This window comes from Caretta caretta, chromosome 6 (assembly GCF_965140235.1).
Source record: "Caretta caretta isolate rCarCar2 chromosome 6, rCarCar1.hap1, whole genome shotgun sequence".
Lineage (NCBI taxonomy): Eukaryota > Metazoa > Chordata > Testudines > Cheloniidae > Caretta > Caretta caretta.
This window is the reverse complement of record NC_134211.1, coordinates 104277208-104298961: the sequence shown is the minus strand read 5'-3', so window position 1 is coordinate 104298961 and position 21754 is coordinate 104277208. Positions and strand designations below refer to the sequence as shown.

The 21754-nt window shown below is 42.9% G+C and overlaps 1 protein-coding gene across 6 annotated transcripts in view; it reads left to right on the top strand.

The window, feature by feature from the left end:
- SYNE3 (spectrin repeat containing nuclear envelope family member 3) overlaps window positions 1-21754 on the top strand; it is a 144234-nt gene that overhangs the window by 77243 nt on the left and 45237 nt on the right. For 4 of the 6 annotated variants that reach the window (XM_048853999.2, XM_075129848.1, XM_048853996.2 and 1 more), the window contains one exon: window positions 9954-13220. The exons of 1 other annotated variant lie outside the window; for it this stretch is intronic. In XM_048853999.2, coding sequence (XP_048709956.2) covers window positions 9954-10151 — 198 coding nt within the window. In that variant the 3' untranslated portion in view covers window positions 10152-13220. Of the gene's footprint in view, window positions 1-941; window positions 2686-9953; window positions 13221-21754 lie in introns of those variants that run through there. One more of the 6 variants, XM_048854000.2, reaches the window with a different exon arrangement.

Below are 21754 nucleotides of genomic sequence, written 5' to 3'. Positions count from 1 at the left end.
GCTTCACTCACTATTGAACTGCCTTACTACTGCATCCTTATTCTGCTGCTAAGGGATCTTCTGGGGAGTGAATCTATCCCAGTGTTTGGAGATCTAGCACTGGTTACAGTACGTGCCCAGAAAGTGGAATCTCCTATTTATCCACATGACAAACCAGCACTGGCAGCAGCAGTGCAAGCTGCATACACTGCCCCATCCTGGGTCTGTAAGGTGAGACACCATCCTAGGAGTAAGAAGGTATCTTAGTTTCCATGTCCATTGAGTCCAAAGTGATATCTTGTATCATCTTTCTGCTGAGGATGCCAAGAAGCTTCCAATTAGTTCTGAATGAAGGTGTGATGTTCATTTTCTTTGCAAGAAAGATACTTCCAATGAACTGTTCTGGTAAAGGAAATTTTAGCATTATTTTATGAAGGAATATTGTAATCACCCCGTAAATGCAGGAAGCCGGAGGGAGTTGTGGTGGCTAGAGGCAGAATAAAGTCAGTTTTTGGCACCTTTAAACACTTTTTTTATATTTGTATAAGGACTGCCATCCACCTTTGACTCTGGTAGGGTTCTCAATGCTCTTGTTTGAATAGGACCAGTTTAAATGCATATTATCTTGTTTAGAAGCCTTAGCTATAATTCTGCTTGGGATTATTCAGCAGAACAAGGATAAACCAGAAAGTTGTGGCCAGGGTCCTTGTGTATAAAGAATTGTCGAAGGCTGCTCCAACAGATCCAGTGCCACCACTTTGCCTGTGGCATTATTATCCTAAGTGCAGGTTGTGACATATCTATCAGTAGAGCTGGCTGTCGTAAATCGATCCGTGTCACAGTAACATATTGGCAGCGTACTTAATTTTAAGCGACTTTGCAGCGGAAACTTTGAAATGTCGTCCACGTGCCTTCTGAGACTCAGGGTATGTCTACACTATGAAATTATTCTGATTTTACAGAAGTCGATTTTTGGGAACAGATTGGATAAAGTCGAGTGCATGCGTCCACACTAAGTACATTAATTCGGCGGTGTGCGTCCACAGTACCATGGCAAGAGTCGACATTCCGAGTGGTGCACTTTGGGTAGCTATCCCACAGTTCCCACAGTCCCCGCTGCCCATTGGAATTCTGGGCTGAGCTCCCAACGCCTGATGGGGCCAAAAATTTGTCACGTGTGGTTATGGGTAAATGTCATCAGTCAACCCTCCCTCCATGAAAGCAATGGCAGACAATCATTTCATGCCCTTTTCCCTGGATTGCCTGAGCAGACGCCATAGCACGGCAAGCATGGAGCCCGTTCAGCTCACCGCAGCAGTTATGACCATTGTAAACACCCCGCATGTTATGGTACAGTTTATGCAGAACCAGAACCTGAAAAACCATGTGAGGAGGCAACGGCAGCGCGGTGACAAGAGTGATGAGGACATGGACACAGATTTCTCTAAAACCACGGTCCCCGGCAATTTGGAGATCATGATGTTGATGGGGCAGGCTCATGCTGTGGAACGCCGATTCTGGGCCCGGGAAACAAGCACAGACTGGTGGGACCACATAGTGTTGCAGGATTGGGATGATTCCCAGTGGCTCCAAAATTTTCGCATGCGTAAGGGCACTTTCATGGAACTTTGTGACTTGCTTTCCCCTGCCCTGAAGTGCAAGAATACCAAAATGAGAGCAGCCCTCACAGTTGAGAAGCAAATGGCAATAGCCCTGTGGAAGCTTGCAATGCCAGACAGCTGCCAGTCAGTCGGTAATCAATTTGGAGTGGGCAAATCTACTGTGGGGGTTGCTGTGATGCAAGTATCCAATGCAATCATTGAGCTGCTGCTATCAAAGGTAGTGACTCTGGGAAATGTGCAGGTTATAGTAGATGGTTTGCTGCAATGGGATTCCCTAACTGTGGTGGGGCTATAGATGGAATGCATATCCCTATCTTGGGACCAGACCACCAGGGCAGCCAATACATAAACCGCAAGGGGTACTTTTCAGTGGTGATGCAAGCACTGGTGGATCACAAGGGACGTTTCACCAACGTCAACGTGGGATGGCCAGGAAAGGTTCATGACGCTCGCGTCTTCAGGAACTCTGGTCTGTTTAAACGGCTGCAGGAAGGGATTTACTTTCCAGACCAGAAAATAACTGTTGGGGATGTTGAAATGCCTATAGTTATCCTTGGGGACCCAGCCTACCCCTTAATGCCCTGGCTCATGAATCCGTACATAGGCGCTCTGGACAGTAGTCAGGAGCTGTTTAACTATAGGCTGAGCAAGCACAGAATGGTGGTAGAGTGTGTATTTGGATGTTTAAAGGGTTGCTGGTGCAGTTTACTGACTCGCTCAGATCTCAGCGAAACCAATATTCTCATTGTTATTGCTGCTTGCTGTGTGCTCCACAATCTCTGTGAGAGTAAGGGGGAGACGTTTATGGTGGGATGGGAGGTTGAGGCAAATCGCCTGGCCACTGAATATGCGCAGCCAGACACCAGGGCGGTTAGAGGAGCACAGCAGGAAGTACTGAGAATCAGAGAAGCTTTGAAAACCAGTTTCATGACTGGCCAGGGTACCATGTGACACTTCTGTTTGTTTCTCCTTGATGAAAACCCGCTCCCTTGGTTGGCTCTAATTCCCTGTAAACCACCCGCCCTGCCCACTTCGATCACAGCTTGCTTGCAAAGGAAATAAAGTCACTATCATTTAAAAACCATATATTCTTTATTCATTGATTATAAAAATAGGGAGATAACTCACAAGGTAGCCCGGGTGGGGTGTGGGAGGAGGGAAGGAAAAGGCCACTTCAAAACTTGTTGAATGCCAGCCTTCTGTTGCTTGGGCTGTCCACTGGGGTGGAGTGGTTGGGTGCCCAGAGCCTCCCTCCCAACTCCCCTGCATTCTTGGGCATCTGGGTGAGGAGGCTATGGAACTTGGGGAGGAGGGAGAGCGGTTAAACAGGGGCTGCAGCGGCAGTCTGTGATCCTGCTGCCGTTCCTGAACCTCCACCAGACGCTGGAGCATGTCCGTTTGATCCCGCTGTAGCCCCAGCGTTGCATCCTGCCTCCTCTGCTCTTCCTGCCGCCACTTCTCATCTCAATCATCCCTCCTGTCCTCACGTTCATGGGCTGATTTCCTGTACTGTGCGACTGTGTCCCTCCACACATTCTGCTGAGCTCTGTCAGTGCCAGACAACTTCATGAGCTCAGAGAACATTTCATCGTGAATGCGTTTTTTTCACCCCCTTATCTGAGATAGCCTTTGGGATGGAGGAGGGAGGCTTGAAACATTTGCAGCTGTGGGAGGAAAAAAAGGGAGTGAAGTATTTTAAAAGATACATTTTACAGAACAATGGCTATACTCTTTCACGGTGAACAACATGATTCACATTACATAGCACATGTGATTTAAGTACAAGATCACATTTTGCATCTTATATTGAGTGCCTGTGCCTTTGGTGTTAAGAGATCACACACGCAGGGCTGGGCAACTGAATTCAGCTTGCAGGTGGCCATGGTAAGCCATAGTCTTTTGGCTTCTGCAACCTTCATAACAGCAGTGCCCTTCTTTCCCATACCAAGCAAAGCCTGTTGAGTTGGCCATTTAGCGCTGCGGTTTTCATGTTAACGTGCAGCAGCAGAAACCAAACTAACCCCGCCCCCTATCCAATTCTCTGGGATGATCGCTTTACCCCTCCTCCCACCGCATGGCTGGTATCAGGGAAGATCCCTGCTAGCCAAACGCGAACAGCTCAGCGCCAATGCCCCCTTCCCCCCACCGCATGGCTAACTGCAGGGAGGATTTCTTTTCAGCCACAGGCAAACAGCCCAGTAGGAACGGCCACCTCTGAATGTCCCCTTAATTAAATTCCCGTATTTCAACCAGGTTACCATGAATGATATCACTCTTCTGAGGATAACACAGAGAGATAAAGAACGGATGTTGCTTGAATGCCAGCAAACACTGGGACCATGTGCTGTCAGGCTTTGTCATGTAATGATACCAGATTACTTGCTACTAGCATGGCGTGTGGTAAAGTGTCCTACCATGGAGGACAAAATAAGGCTGCTCTCCCCAGAAATCTTCTGCAAAGGCTTTTAGAGTACCTCCAGGAGAGCTTCATGGAGATGTCCCTTGAGAATTTCCGCTCCATCCCCAGACACGTTAACAGACTTTTCCAGTAGCTGTACTGGCCACGAATGCATCCCAAGTCCTCAGGGCTAATTAATAATTAAAAAACGCTTGCTTTTAAAACATGTATTATATTTAAAAAGGTACACTTACCAGAGGTCCCTTCTCCGGCTTGGTTGAGTTGGGAGGGTATTTCAGTCAGGGTGATAAAAAGATCCTGGCTGTCGGGGAGAACGGTGTGCTGTGTGCTCTTCTCAAACTCATCCTCCTCCTCCTAATCTTCCCCGTCTGCAAAATCCTCAGGCATGGCGGAGAGTACCCCATCATCCGAGTCCACGGACAGAGATGGGATAGTGGTGGCACCCCCCTCCCTAGAATTGTATGCAGCTCAGCTTAGAAGTGGCATGTCAGGGGCTCTGTCCCGGAGCATCCGTTTGATTCTTTGGTTTTCTGGTATGCTTGTCTGAACTCCTTAGGTTTCACGCGGCACTGTGTTGCGTCCCTGCTGTAGCCTCTGTCCCTCGTGGCTTCGGAGATTTTTTGAAATGTTTTGGCATTTCATCTTTTGGAATGTAGTTCTGATAGCATGGATTCGTTTCCCCATACAGCGATCAGATCCAATACCTCCCGTTCAGTCCATGCTGGAGCTCTTTTTCAATTCTGGGACTGCATGGTCACCTGTGCTGATGAGCTCGCCTGGCCAATCAGGAAATGAGATTCAAAAGTTCCCAGTGCTTTTCCTGTACACCTGGCCAGTGCATCCGAGTTCAGAGTGCTGTCCAGAGCAGTCACAATGGTGCACTGTGGGATAGCTCCCAGAGGCCAATACCGTCGAATGGCATCCACACGAACCCTAATTGGAAACGGCAATGTCGATTTCAGCGCTAATCCCCTCATCGGGGAGGAGTACAGAAATCGGTTTTAAGAGCCCTTTATGTCGAAAAAAATGGCTTCATTGTGTGGATGGGTGTAGGGTTCATTCAATTTAATGCTGCTAAATTCGACATAAACTCATAGTGTAGACCAGGCCTTAAAGTTGTAAACTGCTGGTTTGTTTCTTGCTGTGATTTTAAATTGACCCTTGTACAAAGACTCTGGCTGATAGTCTAGTCAACTTTGTGTACTTCTGAGTGCACCGGAGGAATTAAAAACCCTGGGATTTGCCTGTCTACTTATGAAGTGGGCAGCTTTCAAAATTCCCCACAGATGTTGCGTGGGCATGCACAGCCCCCACCCACCTATTTTAAAAGAACATTAAAGTTACAAAGCCAACTATTTCACAGGTAAGAAATGCCAGAATTAATATTGTGTGTGTAATCTTAGTTCAGCCCCCTGTGCATTATGATACAGTCTTTAATTATATGATCACATGGTTTTTTTCCCACAGGACCTCTGATATGTACAGCAGCTCTGGAGGTGCTTTTTTTTTTGACTGATATGCCTGGCACATATAGGTAGCAGCAAAGTCATTAACTCACAGATAAGTTCTGTACCATTAGCTGGACAGGCTGTGGTTTACGATGCTCTATCTCTTAGCTCCCTAGAACAAATTAACAAAACATTCTCCTGTATTCTGGATTATGATCAAAACCAAGTCAGAGGGAGAGTGATAACTGTAGTAAAATATTCTTTGCAGTGTTGTTGTAGCCATGTTGGTCCCAGGATATGAGAGTGACAAGGTGGGTGAGGTCGTATCTTTTATTGGTCCAATTTCTGTGAAAGAGACAGAGACCAGGCTTTCGAGCTACAAGAGCAAAAACAAACTGGTGTGTGAAATACAAGTTTATGACCTTGCTATATGATCAGGCAAAATGGAGAAGCTGGGCTGTGTAGGAAAAAGTTATTCTTCAACCCCAGCAAGGAAACAGGCTAGAAACTGCAGGCAAAGTAAATTCATTTTCCTTTCCTCAAGTTTTTCCCCAGTGTGAAAGTGCCTCTTTGCACAGTACATGTAACGCCAGATTTGGCTACTGTTAGTCTCATTGAGTGGTATCTTACTCTACTAAAAGCCACAGTGAAATAAAGTCTTTGCTTATAAATAAGGCAGTCTCAGAAAAATAGTATATGTAAGATACACAGAGCCATGAAAGGCAGTATTGTTTTGCAGATTTTAGTAGTGGATCTTGAAGCACTTGACAAGCGGTATTTAAGCCTTGTGACACATCTGTGGGTAAGGCCATTCCGTTTTACAGAGGAGGAAACAGAGCCATGGTGTCTTATCCTTGCATTGAATTAATGACCAGGCTTGGGAGTAGAGTCCATGTGTTTCTTGTAGCCCTAAGGCACAACTCCTGCTGGCAGGCATTGTACGGAGCTCTGTCAGCTGGGCTTCCAGACGGTCAGGGCTAGAACGTGCCTATTAGCCATAGCTCTGTCTTGAGCAGAGCGTGGAGCCACACCACACCAGAGGGGGCATGGAGGAGCCTGCCTCAGAGGCCATTTCTCCTGGAGTTTGTGGATGCACTGTGGGAGTGCATCCCATACTACACCCCTCTCCATCCCTGAGGCTGGCGAGGGTGGTAGGGACCTGACTCTGCCCCCTCCTGGCCCCATTTGTGCACCTTCAGGATTATTCAGGCAGTCCATGGAAGTTGAGGGGAAGGCTCCATGCACCCTTCCCAACACTGCTGAGCACCTGCTGAAGGCCAAGCAGAGTTTGGCCCTCAGTGAGCAACCTCCTCCCCTCTACACTTCCCTAGGGGAGCTGGCACAGGCAAGAGAGAGACTATACTTACTGGCAACATGGATGCCCTAGGGAGTCTAAGGAAGTCCTGCATACTCTTAAGGCACCTGCTGGATGACACCAGAAGTGGAGCTGAGCCACAAATGGAAAAGCCTAGCATCTTTGCACCCCCTCTCCAGCAGGAATAAATAACTAGGAGGGCACATGCAGAGCAGCTGGCTTGGCAATTAGACAGCTCCAAACATAAGGAGAGGGGGTGCAGAGACAGTAGGCTTTTCCATTTGTGGCTCAGCTCCATTTCTGTTGTCATCCAGCAGATGCCTTAAGAGTATCCAGGACTTCCTTAGATTCCCTAGGGCAATATTGAATTCTGGAGAGTTATCTGATGGGAATTGCAAAAGCACCAAAGGGAGTTAGGAGCACAAGTCATATTGAAAATCAATTAACTCCCTCAGGTGCTTTTGAAAATCTCATCTGTAATGTCCGTCCCTCACTGAGCTATTCCCTGTTATAGGGACCTCTCCTTTAATAATACTGATATTAAACCTTGTGCCAGAGAGAATAGTACTTCCACGTCCTGTTCCTGGTAGAAGTGCTTATTTTCTGACAGTGGGAGAAAGATTTAGTCTTTGTCTTCACAAGGCAAGGATAATTCTGCCCCAAATCTTCCATCCAACAAAACTACCACTGTTGGCAAATAGTAATAAACATGGTCTGGTTTTGCATGGCTCTGGAGTCTGAAAGACAGGAATCTAGAACAAGTGTCTCTACCACATTGCTGCACTAGGCTATTGTGGTGGCAATGGAGAATTAAACAGGAATAGAGAATAACTACTGAAAAGAGAAATCCCTAGTGAAATTCCATTGATTTACATGGCTCCCAGGAGACTGTGGTGATGTTGAAGAAGAGCCTGTTTTGTAGAATCTAGAGCTGAACCCTGAATGCTTCACTCAGGACTTGATGCTGCCACCTGCACTCATGGTAATTAGTACATTACTCTCTGACTAACCCCTTTGTAATCAGTGGGACTATTCAACATAAGGGTACGAATTCCCTCCCCCTGGCCCAGTTTTTATTCAGTCCTTAATTGGGCAAAACTCTCATTTAAGAGCGTACTAAGGACTTCAGGATTTGGCCTGTAGGACTAATAGAAAGGAAAAACCTATAAGGACAGCCAGTTGTGTCTAGTGCGTTGGACACAATAGTCAAGAACAGTACATCCATATGTAGAAATGGCTCCTGCAATGCTACCAGGGTCACTAAGCTTTGATTTGCTGGGTAAATGCCAGCTGTACACAGTGAAGTTCCATCAGGGAACACCTTCATTTAGACTCCCAATTTTTTCTAGTACTTCACTGAAAGCAAAAGAGGAACACAAGCAGCTGAAGCACCTGACCTATTCTCAAAGGGCTGGGAGTTTTCACGGACTTCAGTGGAATTTGGATCAGGCCTTAACCCAGTCGCAATGCAGCAAGTCAGAAAGGGTAGAACAAACAGCTGTCACTCTGTTGCCTCAACATCCGCCAGATCCAATAACTAGATCTCCATCGGTCATTTGATACGGCAGAAATAAACCAGCTGTAACAGAATAATATTTTTACAGAATCATTATCTCGCTCTGAAACTGTGTCTGCTTGTGTGCCTTGGCAATTTCTATAAATGCCCCAGCACTTATATTTATAGCGCCAGGAGGTTGAGGAGCTTAGTTACAAGGGGGAGAAACATCTCCATAATTTCTAATACAGACCATTCATCTGTGACAATATTCTAGTCTGTTGACATTATCTTCTCTGCTGGTGTTTTCAAAGGGCAGTGTCTGTTGGTAATGCAGTGGGAGGAAGGTATTGCCTGGTAATCCGAGATAAATGGGAGCCAGGAGTTCGAATTTCTAATCCTAGCTCTGACACTGGCTTTGAGCAAGTCACTTAACTTCTCTGTTTCCTCATTTGTGAAATGAGGATAGTACCCTTCACAGGTGTGTTATGAGAATTAATTAGTTAAGATTTGTAAAGCATGTAAATGACTGGTATTGGGTAGATGCTAAATATTATTACTGTGCTGCCAATGTAAATCTATGCCTGCTGAAGAAACTGCCTCATCCGAGTATTTGTCTACTTTTTAACCATTTTTTTCTGAGAGAGATCTTTAATAATCACCAGGAATCCTGCCACTGTGAACCCTCCACTTTAATGAGTATTTCCTGAAGTCCCAGGCCCAAATTCTGGTCTGTAACATTGGTGTATATCCAAAGCAATATTCTATTGCAGTCAATAGAATTGACTATTCTATTCAATATTCTATTGCGGTCAATAGAATTATTCTTGATTTACACCAGTGTAACGGAGCAGAATTTGGCTCTTCTCTTCCTTTCGTGGAACTCTATTATAATGATCACTGAGCATCAAATGTGAGTTTAAGGGGTACTTCATGTTAAAGCCAGCTTTCACCATCTGTTGTGCTTCTCCCTTGTCTTTGTCATTCTGTTGCACCTCGTGAAGTATAAAATTTGTCTGGCAAAGCATGAGAAGCAGTGGATTGACTGTAATAATGCGGGAGCCTTCTCCTGCCTTCCCTACCCAGGGGGAAGGTCAGCAATAAACAGAGAGGGCCCAAGGATCAGACTGCACTGGGAGACCAAACCAAATCAAATCTCTGAGAGAACTGGCCATAATGAATACAAACAATATATGAAGCTCAAGCTCCTCTACTAAGACGAAGCCTAAGGCTGTTTGGCTTCTCCCAGGAAGCAAAGCTTTCATTTGGCTGTGACATATTAGCTGCTAAAATAGACTTTTTCTCCTCAGTAATCAGAAACCTGACCCAGGATTGTTGTTTTCTTCCTCCAATGAAGCCAAGCAATAATTCTCAGGAAAATAATTCCTAGTACTGAGGTCTGTTAGCCCAGGGAATAACCTAAGAGAAGTGGTTCAAGCGCCATCACTGGAATCAGTCAAACTGTACAGAACCTGCAGGAATTTATCACGGGGACCAGTTCTGCACTGGAAAAGATGGGCTAAAAGGTCTTTTCCACCTCCGTTATCACTGATTCTAGGAAATATTTTAGGTGTCTTTACTCCCTGCCCCTCGCGCCTCCCCCAATTATTGTCATTATTTTTCTTGTTAATGTGCTCAATAAATCCATCATCCCCATTTGGTTTGTGTCTTTTAGAGACGTCCAGGGGGGATGTGTCCTTTCCTGCACCGCGTGTGCTGGGCAGCGCTGCCGCTGCAGATACTCCTGCTGTTCTTGCTGCTCCTGGCGTTTCTGCTCCCCCTAGTGGAGGAGACCCACAGCTGCAAGCTTGCCAACAACTTTGCCCGCTCCTTCAACTTGATGCTGAGATATGAAGGCCCTCCTCCAACTTAACTCCTCTACAGGCACGTGGCGAGAAGTGACTGGCTTAGACATCCAGGCTGCTTTTTCCTAGGTGTCTTGACTATTGCTAATCCTCTAAATCTAGGGCTTCTAACATGGCCACCAGATTAACTGGAAACATCAACAAATAAATGCCGTATAAGGTTAGTCCATATAAATCAGGTATTAACAGTTAGAGCTAAATTAATATTTTTACAATATTATATGAATATATTTATACTATGAGTGTGTGTATATATATATATATATATTGTGTGTATATAACTATAATGAAAAACATCTAAACTCCACTGTTTTGCTCTAATCCTGCAATATTTTTGCTTCTGCCTTTGTTCAGCAACGAATAGCAGATATTTTAAAAAACTGAGTTCTTGGTGTTTACAACTGAAATCAAAGTGAGTGTGAGAAAATAAGGGATGTTCTGTGGAATCATGTGCCAGGAAAAATTGTCTCTGAGAGTGAGATGCAATGGAATCATGTTTAAATACGCTGTTTAACATTAGGCTTTAGCAAAAGGGGAAGTTTCTATTTGGGATTAGTAGCTAGTTTTTCTATTGCTTGATCCAGTCACCACTGTTGTCAATGCAAAAATTTCCATTGACATGGGTGTGAGACCAGGCCCACAGTATATTCAAATGCTCTTTGTGACAGTCTACCAACTTTTTCTAATGCTTTGTCTTCTGTCACTCCTGAAGTCAGAGAGGTAAAATCAGGCAAGGAAAGCTGAAAATAATGGGGCATTTTTCTAAACCTCACTCTAAACCAAATTGTAATTTTTATTTTATTTTGTGCAGCTACAGTATACAAAGCTCTGTGTAGCAGTGAGCTGTGCAAAAGAGAAAAATATGATCTTGTCCCCCCCCTTTTAAACTATGAAGATCATCCACACGAATGGTTTTGGCACAGAAATTGCTCTGGGATGGACCACATGATCTGGACAATGCGATGTAGCTTGTCTCAGCATCAGCATACAAACTGGCCAAAGCACAGAAATACATTAACAAATGCAGTCAGTAGACATGATTCCTTCCTAGCCGGCATTATGTCAGTGGTTTGCTAACAAAACGTGACATGGTGTAATTGCATCAAGCACAATTGTACTACAAGTTTTTAAAAAGGCTGAGGTCTGGGACACTGAGGATTGTCATCCTTTTACCTAGCCTCGGGCCTGTTTTCATCAGCTCTTCTTTTTTAACAGGAATGTCTGCGCTCAATATGCTTTTTAATGGAAGTGCAGTTCACAGTGTTATTATGAGGAAACAACCATTTCATGGTGGTGTTTTACCTAATGGGAGCCTGCGTCTTGTCCAAAGGCGGGAAAGGGGATTGTTTCAAATACTTTGCGGCACTTCTTTGGTTCGCCCCCATTTTTCCTGTTCATTTTTATCCTCAGAGGCATAGTCATCGGACTGTCAGTCAAAAAATCTGAGCTAGTTTCCCCTGGCCTGGCGATTTCTTCGGATGAAATTTGAATTCTAGGTAGTGGCAACTGACTTTTTGTCTCTCTCCAAACAGAATTGTACCAATTCTATAGTGGGTACGCACTACTGTAGACTTGTAGGTGGGACTCACTTTTTTTTGTACCATAAAACCTACAAGAGGTTCATTACATCCTGCCATATTCTACTCTGCATACAAAACACCAATCCCCTATCGTAATACATGGGACTTCTGTGCCAAAATAAAAGGTAGAATATGGCCCATCGTTACATATGTTACATTATTGGAAGTAAATTATGTACTAACTACAGACCCAATTCCATTAAGTATAATGGTAATTACATGGAACATAAGAAAGGCCATACTGGGTTAGACCAAAGGTCCATCTGGCCTAGTATCCTGTCTTCCGACAGTGGCCAACGCCAGGTGCCCCAGAGGGAATGAACAGAACGGGTCATCGTCAAGTGATCCATCCCCTGTCACCCATTCGCAGCTTCTGGCAAACAGAGGCTAGGGATACCATCGGCCCCTCCTGGCTAATAGCTATTAATGGACCTATCCTCCATGAATTTACGTAGTTCTTTTTTGAACCCTGTTATAGTCTTGGCCTTCACAACATCTTCTGGCAAAGAGTTCCACAGGTTGACTGTCTGTTGTGTGCTACCTCTGCCTACTATGTCAATAATTATGAAGAGCTGAAACAACAAAGTTTAGATCTGAGATTCCCCCAAAGTCTTTTTTTTTTAAAATTGATAAAGAGAGGAAATGAGGGAAGAGAGGACAGGGTAGCATAGGAGGGAGAAGATATTGAGGAGTTCTGAATAGAAGGGAATAGGCAGCAGTGGGGGGAGAGAGGTAAGAAGGTAGGTGCAGATAGAGAAGAGAGGTGGAAGAAGAAAGAATAGGGTCTGAAAAAGGAAGGCACGAACAGTAAGAATATAGAATGTAAAGAACAATCTCTATTAGGGTCCATCTAGTCCAGTGGTCTTCAATCTTTTTTCATTTGCAGACCCCTAAAAATCTTTGAATGGAGGTGCAGACCCATTTGGAAATCTTAGACATAGTCTGTAGACCCCAAGGAGTCCACGGACCACAGTTTGAAAGCCAATGTCCTATGGCAACAGCAACCTTTCGTGGACCCCTTAGACATAGTCTGCGGATCCCCAGTGGTCCATGGACCACATGTTGAAAATCACTGATCTAGTCCATCTCTATGCCTATGCAGGATTATTTCCCATTGTACATTGTCCAGTCTAATTTCAAATGTCCATGTGGTGGGGCCTCTACCTTTTCTCTGAGGAGACCATTCCCCTGCAGAGAGCTCTCACTGTCAGGGAGGTCTTATCTACACAATCATTTTTCTTCATGCTTCCTGCAGTTGCAGTGACACCAGGATCAGCAAAGGTGGGAGTTCTAATACAGTGAGAATACTGGTGTTCTAACAAACATGTTGTCTAACCCCCTCAGAGCAGGTGGAGAGGACAAGGTGGTCAAATGGCTAGCTGCTGCTCATGGCCCACCTACACTGGAGTGAGATCATTGCTAGAACTGGTCAAAATGTTTTAAATTTAGGAATTCTGATGAAAAATGGCATTGAAATTTTGAAAATCTGATGAAAAATGGCATTGAAATTTTGAAAATCAGCTCCAAAAAAAAAGGAAACAGTTATTTTTGTACATTTTTCAGTCAACTAGGAAATTAGAAGGAAAAATGCATGAGTAGGCAGAGCCAGAGGGGAGAAATGCAGCAGAAGGAGGAGCAGAGGAGGATCTGAAGCAATGTCAATTAAAATCTGGCAGTTAAGAGCTAGGAGAAGAGAGAGGAGACAGGTGACTTAAAGCAGAAAGGTGACAAGAAGAGGAAATTGTGAAAGACAAATAAGGGGTTTAAATATAAACAGGAAGGAAAGAAAGGCATCAAGCTGTGTCCTCCTTCGCAAAGGAGACAGGTGGAAAGGAACTATAATTCACAAGTGATGCAGCAAATGAATTCCTTCTTTGCAACTGTTATTTCCAGCAGAAGAGAGAGACACATCCACCTCTCCCCCAGTTAGCTGGTTCAAGAGCCATGCAAATTTGCCTGCATTGTGCAGGAGGTCAGACTAGATGATCATAATGGTCCCTTCTGGCCTAAATATCTATGAAATTCTGCTCTGTGCAGCAAGGATTTAATCATCTAAGCTCTGAACCATGTGCATCTCCCACCTCCATTTCAAACCATTTCAATGTGTACAAAGAACCAGAAGGGGGATGGGGCAGGATAGAGATATAACAGTGTTTGTAGCATAGCCACTTTCTGCTTCTTTGAGGGGTGTTGTGGTCAGGAAATTAAATAAAACAGGATGAAAGGCAGGAGAGAAAAAGAATTATAACAAGTGGGAAAAGTTAGTTAAGGTGAAGATCAAGGAGGAAACGGTCAGGTTTTTTGCATGAAAATTACAGAATCTCCCAAGAGTTTCTGGGCACCGGCCTTTCTTGTCTGGATTGTTTTTGAGTTCAGCAGTGGATCTTACAAGCATTGGCAATACAAATGTAGGGGACATTAAAGAAATTATTTCCATGCAAAGGGTCTTACGAAAATAAATTCCATGTCACCTTAAAGTTTCAATGTTGGGGCAGGTTTAAAAAAAATCTAAATTAGAACCACACTTTTGCCACTGGGGTTTTGCATTTAATTTATTCTTTAACATCTCTGCTGTAAATCTTGGAGTTTTTCTGTAAACAAACTAAGCAATACAAATATCTTATAGCAGAGGTGAATCTTTCCCTGTTTTTCATGGAAATCAGCTCAAACATTAGGCTCAGATTTCTCTCTTACACCAGTTTTATGCTGGAGTAACTTCATTTATCTCAGTGGAGTTACTCCCAGTTTACATTGGTGTAAGAAAAATGTAAATCAGGTCCTTTGTGGTGTGAGGGTGGGTTGGTGGGGGGGGGGGGCTCAAAGAGAAAAAAATCCAATCTTCCCTCATTTCTTAATTTAATTGAGAAGATTTTGCCTTACTGATTTTTTGGAGCGTAACTGCTATTACGATGTGAAGCTCAAATAATGGTAGAGGAAAGCGGATTCAATTCTCCCCCTCACAGGACTTTGTTGGTTTCCTGTGTGAAGGAAATAGGCCCCAATATCTATAAAATGCATCCTAAGGAACAAAGTTTCAAGAGCAGTCTCATAAACTTTAGGTACAGATTTCTGTCTACATTTTTGCACACCATTTTTCTTGTCCTAACTTTTATAAACTCTTAGATCATTTCTGACTAGAGCAGGGTAAAACTTTTTGACTGATACTTTCTCATAAATGTCTGTTGGATTCACTTAATTTTTTCAGTAGAAAATAACAAACAAAAATTCTGAAAAAGTCAAAATATTTAATTTTGACATTTTGAAATGAAACATTTTGCCATTTTGAATCAAAACAGCTTTTCATTTTGACTTTTACTTCAGTTTTATTTTAAAATATTGAAAGGTTTAAAAAAAAAAAAAAACCTCACGTTACCTGAATATATTTTCTTCAATATGTTTGGTTTGCCAAAAAAGTAAAAAGTTGTGTTTTGGGTAAACCTGAATTTTTTTTGTTTTTGTTTGGCCACTGACCTGAAAAATCAGTTATTCACAGCTCTGTCTGTGACATCTGTCAATCACCTGGATGCTTCACAGTTGGGCTTCAGATTCGGACACAGTATGGAATCAATGCTGACAGTATACTTAAAATGCCTGGCAATAGCTTCAGGGGGAGTGTACAGAACTGGGCAGTTGGGAGTGATCCACTCATCTTCCCTTCCTGACAGTCAGAAGTTTAGGGTTGCCTTGGGCATGGGGTTGCATCTCTGACCATTTTGGCTAATAGCCATTGATGGACCTATCCTTTATCTCTTTCTTCACTGAACCCAGTTATACTTTTGGCCATCAACATCCCATGGCAATGAGTTCCACAGTTTAACTTGCTATTGTGTGGGAAAAGTACTTCCCCTTGTTTGTATTAAAGCTGATGCCTATTAAAAAAAAATAGATAGATAGAGGCCAAACCTCAGTGCTCGTGCTGCCTGATGGGTTTACAGCTAATCCAGAGTCAGAGTACCTTCAAGGAAAGCTGTAGCCCTTAAATTAAATACATTTGAGCTTGGGAATTATTTGCACATGCAAATCAGACCAGCACCTGACTAGTCAGGCTGCATCCAAATTCACTATGTGTTGACAAGTAAACATTTTTATACTTGCAAAACTGCATGCACCAAAGTTCTTTAGCATACAAGATGTCATCCACTATCTGATGGGCCAAGATGATACCGCTTTGAAACTATGGCTCAACGGGCCAAATTCTGCACTCAGCTGCTCATGCAGGGAAGTTAGTAGGATCTCCACGCACTCCAAGTTCAGACTTCAGCCCCAGCCTTTGGAGAAAAGCCTCAGTCTAATTTGCGAATTGTAATTGATTCTGTAGCCAGACGCTTTCAACAATTTTTTCCATGGCTGCAGTACAGTGAGGTAGAGAATTGCTATTGTGCTGCATACCTATTTATAGAATATTCTCTGATTCCAACCAGCAATTTAGATTGTATTAAATTCTGTTTATATAAGCCTCTCTCCAGTGCTCTTTGTGAGGAAAAAGTATGTTCTAAGAACACACACACAAAAGTAATATTCTCCTGATAACACCAAGATTGCAGAGCTATCATGATCTGTAAGCCACATAATAACTTATTTGCCTGGCTGTTATGTTTACTATAGTCAAGCATTTCTGGCTGAAAATAAAGCAAATAACCTAATTAATAAAACTCATAATTAATCATTATACAGTGATCACTTTGCGTAAATTGCCAGGATCTTAGAATCACTATTCATCTCAGCTTAATCCTTAATCATTGGAGTTGATTGATGTCCTCAGAAGAGAACCAGTTTCTCCAAAAAGTGACTATTGCAGATATCTACATAGTGTGTCTTTAGACAAAATAATTACCAGCTCTGTTATATACTGGTGCTCTGGGATCTCAGGAATTTACTCAGCTTGATCATGTCTAGGACATTAAATACTTTGTACTTGGTGTGTGCATGGAACTTCCATTGGTGTGAAGGAGATTTACAAGAGCACTTCAAGAGGAGATAGGAGTTACACACTCAGTTGTGTAAATAAATTAAAGGGAGCAAAAGGAATTCTGTAAACCAGTGGGTGGCACTGAAAAGTCTTTCTTGCTACTTGGGAATCATGGGAATTGCCAGATAATAGTTAAGGACTAAATTTAAGTAGCAACAACATTCATTTCATATTCAATATTTATTTTGGCTCAGGTGGAGATATATTTATTTCCACCTTTGAAAAACGTTTAGGTAGTTACTCAGATAAATACACCTTTGACTGAAATCATGCAGTCACATATAATATGTGTTATTATATTGTATTGGCTGTAATAGCTGCTTTTGTAGACTTTACTGTCCATTGGTTTAGTTACTATTCTGCAGCTGAAAACACATTTACCAAGTGAAATGTAAGGGCTCCTTCCAGGGTTGCTGGGGGAAGTCAGGCAAGTTCTTCATAGTTCTCAGATCATTGACCTGCTCTTAGCTCTTACGGTTCACTGTGTTAATCCAGCTGTGGGTGCTTGGCTATTCTCTAAAGTCTGCCTGTTAAAAAAACTGTAGATAACTTTGCACAGACACTGTGAACCATTCAGTAACCAATTTTAACATTTCTACCATATTTAACTGTGATTCAAAAAGTTTGATTATGTCTTGGACTAACCACGCTTATTTATTTGAATCACTGGACTTTTTGAGTTACACAGACATGCCATTTCTTTATTCATTTTGCACTTGTACAATGTTAAAATAAAACAAATCCAAGAACCTAAACAATTAGTTTCCCCAAAATATCAAATATGATTTAATAATCTAGCATGCAGTCTGTTTTATTTGTTTTTAAGTTCTTTGGTTTGTCCAGTTGAAAACCAGACCATGTGTTTGTAGAAGAGTTATCAGCATTCCCTGAAGAATAGGGTTTATCAGGAATATGCCAACACAACTGGTAGCCTAAAGGGCACCACTATAATTACAATACTATTCAAACTAAGCAAACCATTGTTACCTATTTCAGAGGAACAGCCGTGTTAGTCTGTATTCGCAAAAAGAAAAGGAGTACTTGTGGCACCTTAGAGACTAACCAATTTATTTGAGCATGAGCTTTCGTGAGCTACAGCTCACTTCATCAGATGTTTACCGTGGAAACTGCAGCAGACTTTATATACACACAGAGAATATGAAACAATACCTCCTCCCACCCCACTGTCCTGCTGGTAATAGCTTATTACTTATATCCTGCTGGTAATAGCTGGTAAAAGCTATTACCAGCAGGACAGTGGGGTGGGAGGAGGTATTGTTTCATATTCTCTGTGTGTATATAAAGTCTGCTGCAGTTTCCACGGTAAACATCTGATGAAGTGAGCTGTAGCTCACGAAAGCTCATGCTCAAATAAATTGGTTAGTCTCTAAGGTGCCACAAGTCCTCCTTTTCATTGTTACCTAATCTATTTTAGCAATTGACAGGTACTGACCACTGGGGAGGCTGAGCTGTGTTGGAGGAGGTGCAGCACCCCAATGGAGGTGGGAGGAGGGATTATGTCTTCAAAAGACATAATGGTTCCTAGGTGCTGGAACCCAGGAACATAGGAATTACCATTCTGGATCAAATTCGAGGTTGATTTTATCCCATATCCTCTCTCTGGCAGAGGCCAGCACCATGTGCTCCAGAAGTCTCTGCCCAATCCCTAATAATTAGAGAGTGTCTTACATCTTGAAGCATATTTATCACTTTTTATATTTTTATATCACTTCCAAAATTGTTGTTAGTATTAACTATAATAAATCTTGATATTCTTGTTATCCATACAAATGCCCAGCCCCTCTTTGAATCATGCTGAACTTTTGGCCTCTATAGCATCTAGTGGCAATGAGTGCCAAAGTCTCACTACATGTTATGCGAAAAGGTATTTGCTTTTTTCAGTTTTGAATACGACAAATTTCGTTTTCATTGACTGTCCCTTGTTCTTGTGTTACATGAGCAGGAGAACAAAAGCGTTCAATCTCCGTTCTCTGGACTGTTTGTTGTTTTTCTTTTTATTATGTCCCCTCTGATTTGTCTCCTTCCTAAGGTGAACATTCCCAGTCTTTTCAGTGTATCTTGACATGTGAGTTTTTCCATGCCCTTGGTCATTCTCATCATCTCCCTTCTCTGAACTCTCTCTAATGTTAATTCTTCACCCACTGGAATAGCTAAAATCTGACCTTTCCTTCCTGGCCTGATAACTTCTCAGTGACCTGGCCATCTCTTGCCTTGTTTACTGCAACCTTCTCCTGTCTGCCCTCCTCTGCTCCCATAACTGTCCCCTCCAGTCAGTCCACAGTGCAGTTGTTAAACTTGTCTTTTTCGCCTACCAGTAGCTCCCACCCACTCTTTGGATATCTCCTGCCATGCATTGTTTCAATAGCTCCTCCTCACCTACACATCCTGTACAACTGTGCCCAAGGCTACATCTCCGATCTAGTTTCTTAACCCCTTCACAGCCTATCCCTGTGTCAACAATCCCTGCCTCACTGACCTCTTTATTACTGACTCACTCCTTCTCCCTGCCTATTTTCATGCCACCCCATGCTTGAAATAGCCTCCCAACCCCAAAGTACTCTGCTCCCCCTTTCCTCATTCAGCTTCCTCCTACAGACCCACTTCTGCTACAAGCCCCTCAAACATCACCCATGTTAGAATTTTATTCTGATACATTTTTAAGTTATTCTGATCTCAATGAACGATCTTCTCTGGATCTCCCGGGGCATCTTGCCCTCTCTCTAATCTGCCTTTCACACTGGAGCACTTGTGTCTTATACAGATCAGAGTGTTTTTGGCAGCGCTTAACTAATAATAATAGCCATCACACCGTTTGTATTACAAATAACCTGCCCAAGCCCCTTCATTCTGATCCCTTTAAGCAGGCATTCATGGATAATTCAGCTATTAGCTATAGAAAGGTGCCATTTAATCAGAAAAGGGAGGGCCACCATTTCAAATTCAGCTGTGTTATCCCAGCCTTGTCCCTGACTTTCTAAGCACTACCATGTGCTCTGCAGTCTGGGTCTGCATGCCCTTGAGCCCCTTGGGACATTTGAATGACACAGTTATACATCATAAATAGCTGGGGTATTTTTCAAACAGAAAAATGGTCACTTTTGACAAACTGATCTAACAAACCATTTATCAACCACTGCAGCAAGCCATTTATTTTGGCCCTTTTGTTCGTTGGAAAAATGAACTCAAACCATTTCTGAAAAATAAGAGACAATATTGAAGGAACGTTGCCAGAGGAAGATGCAAGCTGGCTCCAACCCTACCTGCCATTACTAGCTTTTTTTCTGGCCTGGAGCTGATGTCTTCCTCTATCTAGAATTCTTGCTTGGAGGGTTTATTTTTCAGAACATAGGGCCCCCCAAAATCTGAATGTCTCCTTTGTCAGTTCCAATAAGAGTAAAACACCACAGACTTGGTTTTCGTTGCACATATGTGTATCCCTGTACTCTGCAAGGACAGCCTAGCCATTACTGTGATCTGGGTATAAGAGGAAGTGTAATAATTGTACTGCTTGAAGAAAGACGACATTCCACATCAGTGTAATTTTCAAGTGCAGCTTTAAAAAGAAAAGTGTTTGTTTTAAAATGAAGCAAGGAAAGGTTAGAGATATATTTTAACAAGTTTTCAGTATTTTCTTCTGTTCAGGCCTGATCCCATGAGGTGTTGAGCCCCTTGCAATCCTATTGCCTTCACCTTCCCATTCAGCACCATGCCAGATCAGGCCTTTTAAAGGTATGGCTACACTCCCAGCTGGGAATAAGCCTGGCTTCAGCTTGGGACATGCTAAAAATAGCAGTGTGGATATTGCAGCTCAGTTGGCAGCTCCGGTTCTCCAGCCACCCTGATTCCCTGGGTCTGAGGTCAGGTGGATGGCATGATTCTCCGCCAGAGCACAATGTCTGCACTGCTATTTTTAGCATGCTAGCTCAAGCCCCGCGAGTGCGTGTCTGTCTACCCAGGCTGTGCGGCTGCCGTGTAGACATAGCTTAAGAGTCTTACCTGAGAGTCACGGGTTGAGCATTTTGTGTTTCTGAAGCTATTTGGATGTGTCATGATATATTCTCATGTTTTCATTCTGTGTCTCTAAGTCATATGTGTGTATATTTGACTGGAAGCCCTTCTGTTAGCTTGTGCTCTCTTAGTTTCTTGTATAATTCCATGAGAGAGGTTTCCTTCTGAAAAACATCACAGCTATATTTCCAGAAGTTTACTTCCTCCTCATTTGTTTACTGGGGTGCACGGGACCTACATGAAACATTTGCAGGAACAATAATGTGCATGTGAAAATTCTCTGACATTAACTTTCATAAAACCTACCATCTCATTGACATTAAAAAGTGCTACTAAGAATGGAAGTTGCATTATTGTTTGCCAGAGTGCACAAAACTTTTGCAGAAGACCTGTCCTCACTTCTAGAACCAGTTGGCTGTGTTGGGCCCAATTCAGTTCACAGAGCTAGGTCATAAGGAGGTTGTGGACATTTCCCATCTCACTTCCACTCCATCTCTCTTACTTACCCCCCCCCCACACACACACACACAGAGGCTACCTTTGTTTAATTGTAGGAAGAAAGTGTAAGTGTAATTTGCTTAGAGCCCTTGAAAGGATGCATTGAAAAGGTAGTGTTACCAAAAACAACAACTAAAAGGAAAGCACAACTATGGGATTTACACTTGCATTCAATGTATTTCCCCAAAACTTTGAATACGAACAACTTGGTTTACTGAAATTTCCTTTAATTAGGCCCTAAATGTTGAGGGTTTTTTTTTAAATTAAAAGATCTACAAATATTTAGATATATTTTCCACTTGCTGTTAGAGATCAACTGGAAGCCAACATCTGAACATTCTTGAACTGTAGAAGATGTAATTGTTGGTATCTGTACCTCAATCTGGATCCAACTTCCATGATTAGGGCCTGACTTTATAAAAGGCCAGACAAGATCCCTAATCCTGAACACAACTGAATTTTAGGATAGTTCACAATCTGAGTCCAGATCCAGACCCTAATCACTGTAAGAGGCTGGATGAGAACTCCAGATCTG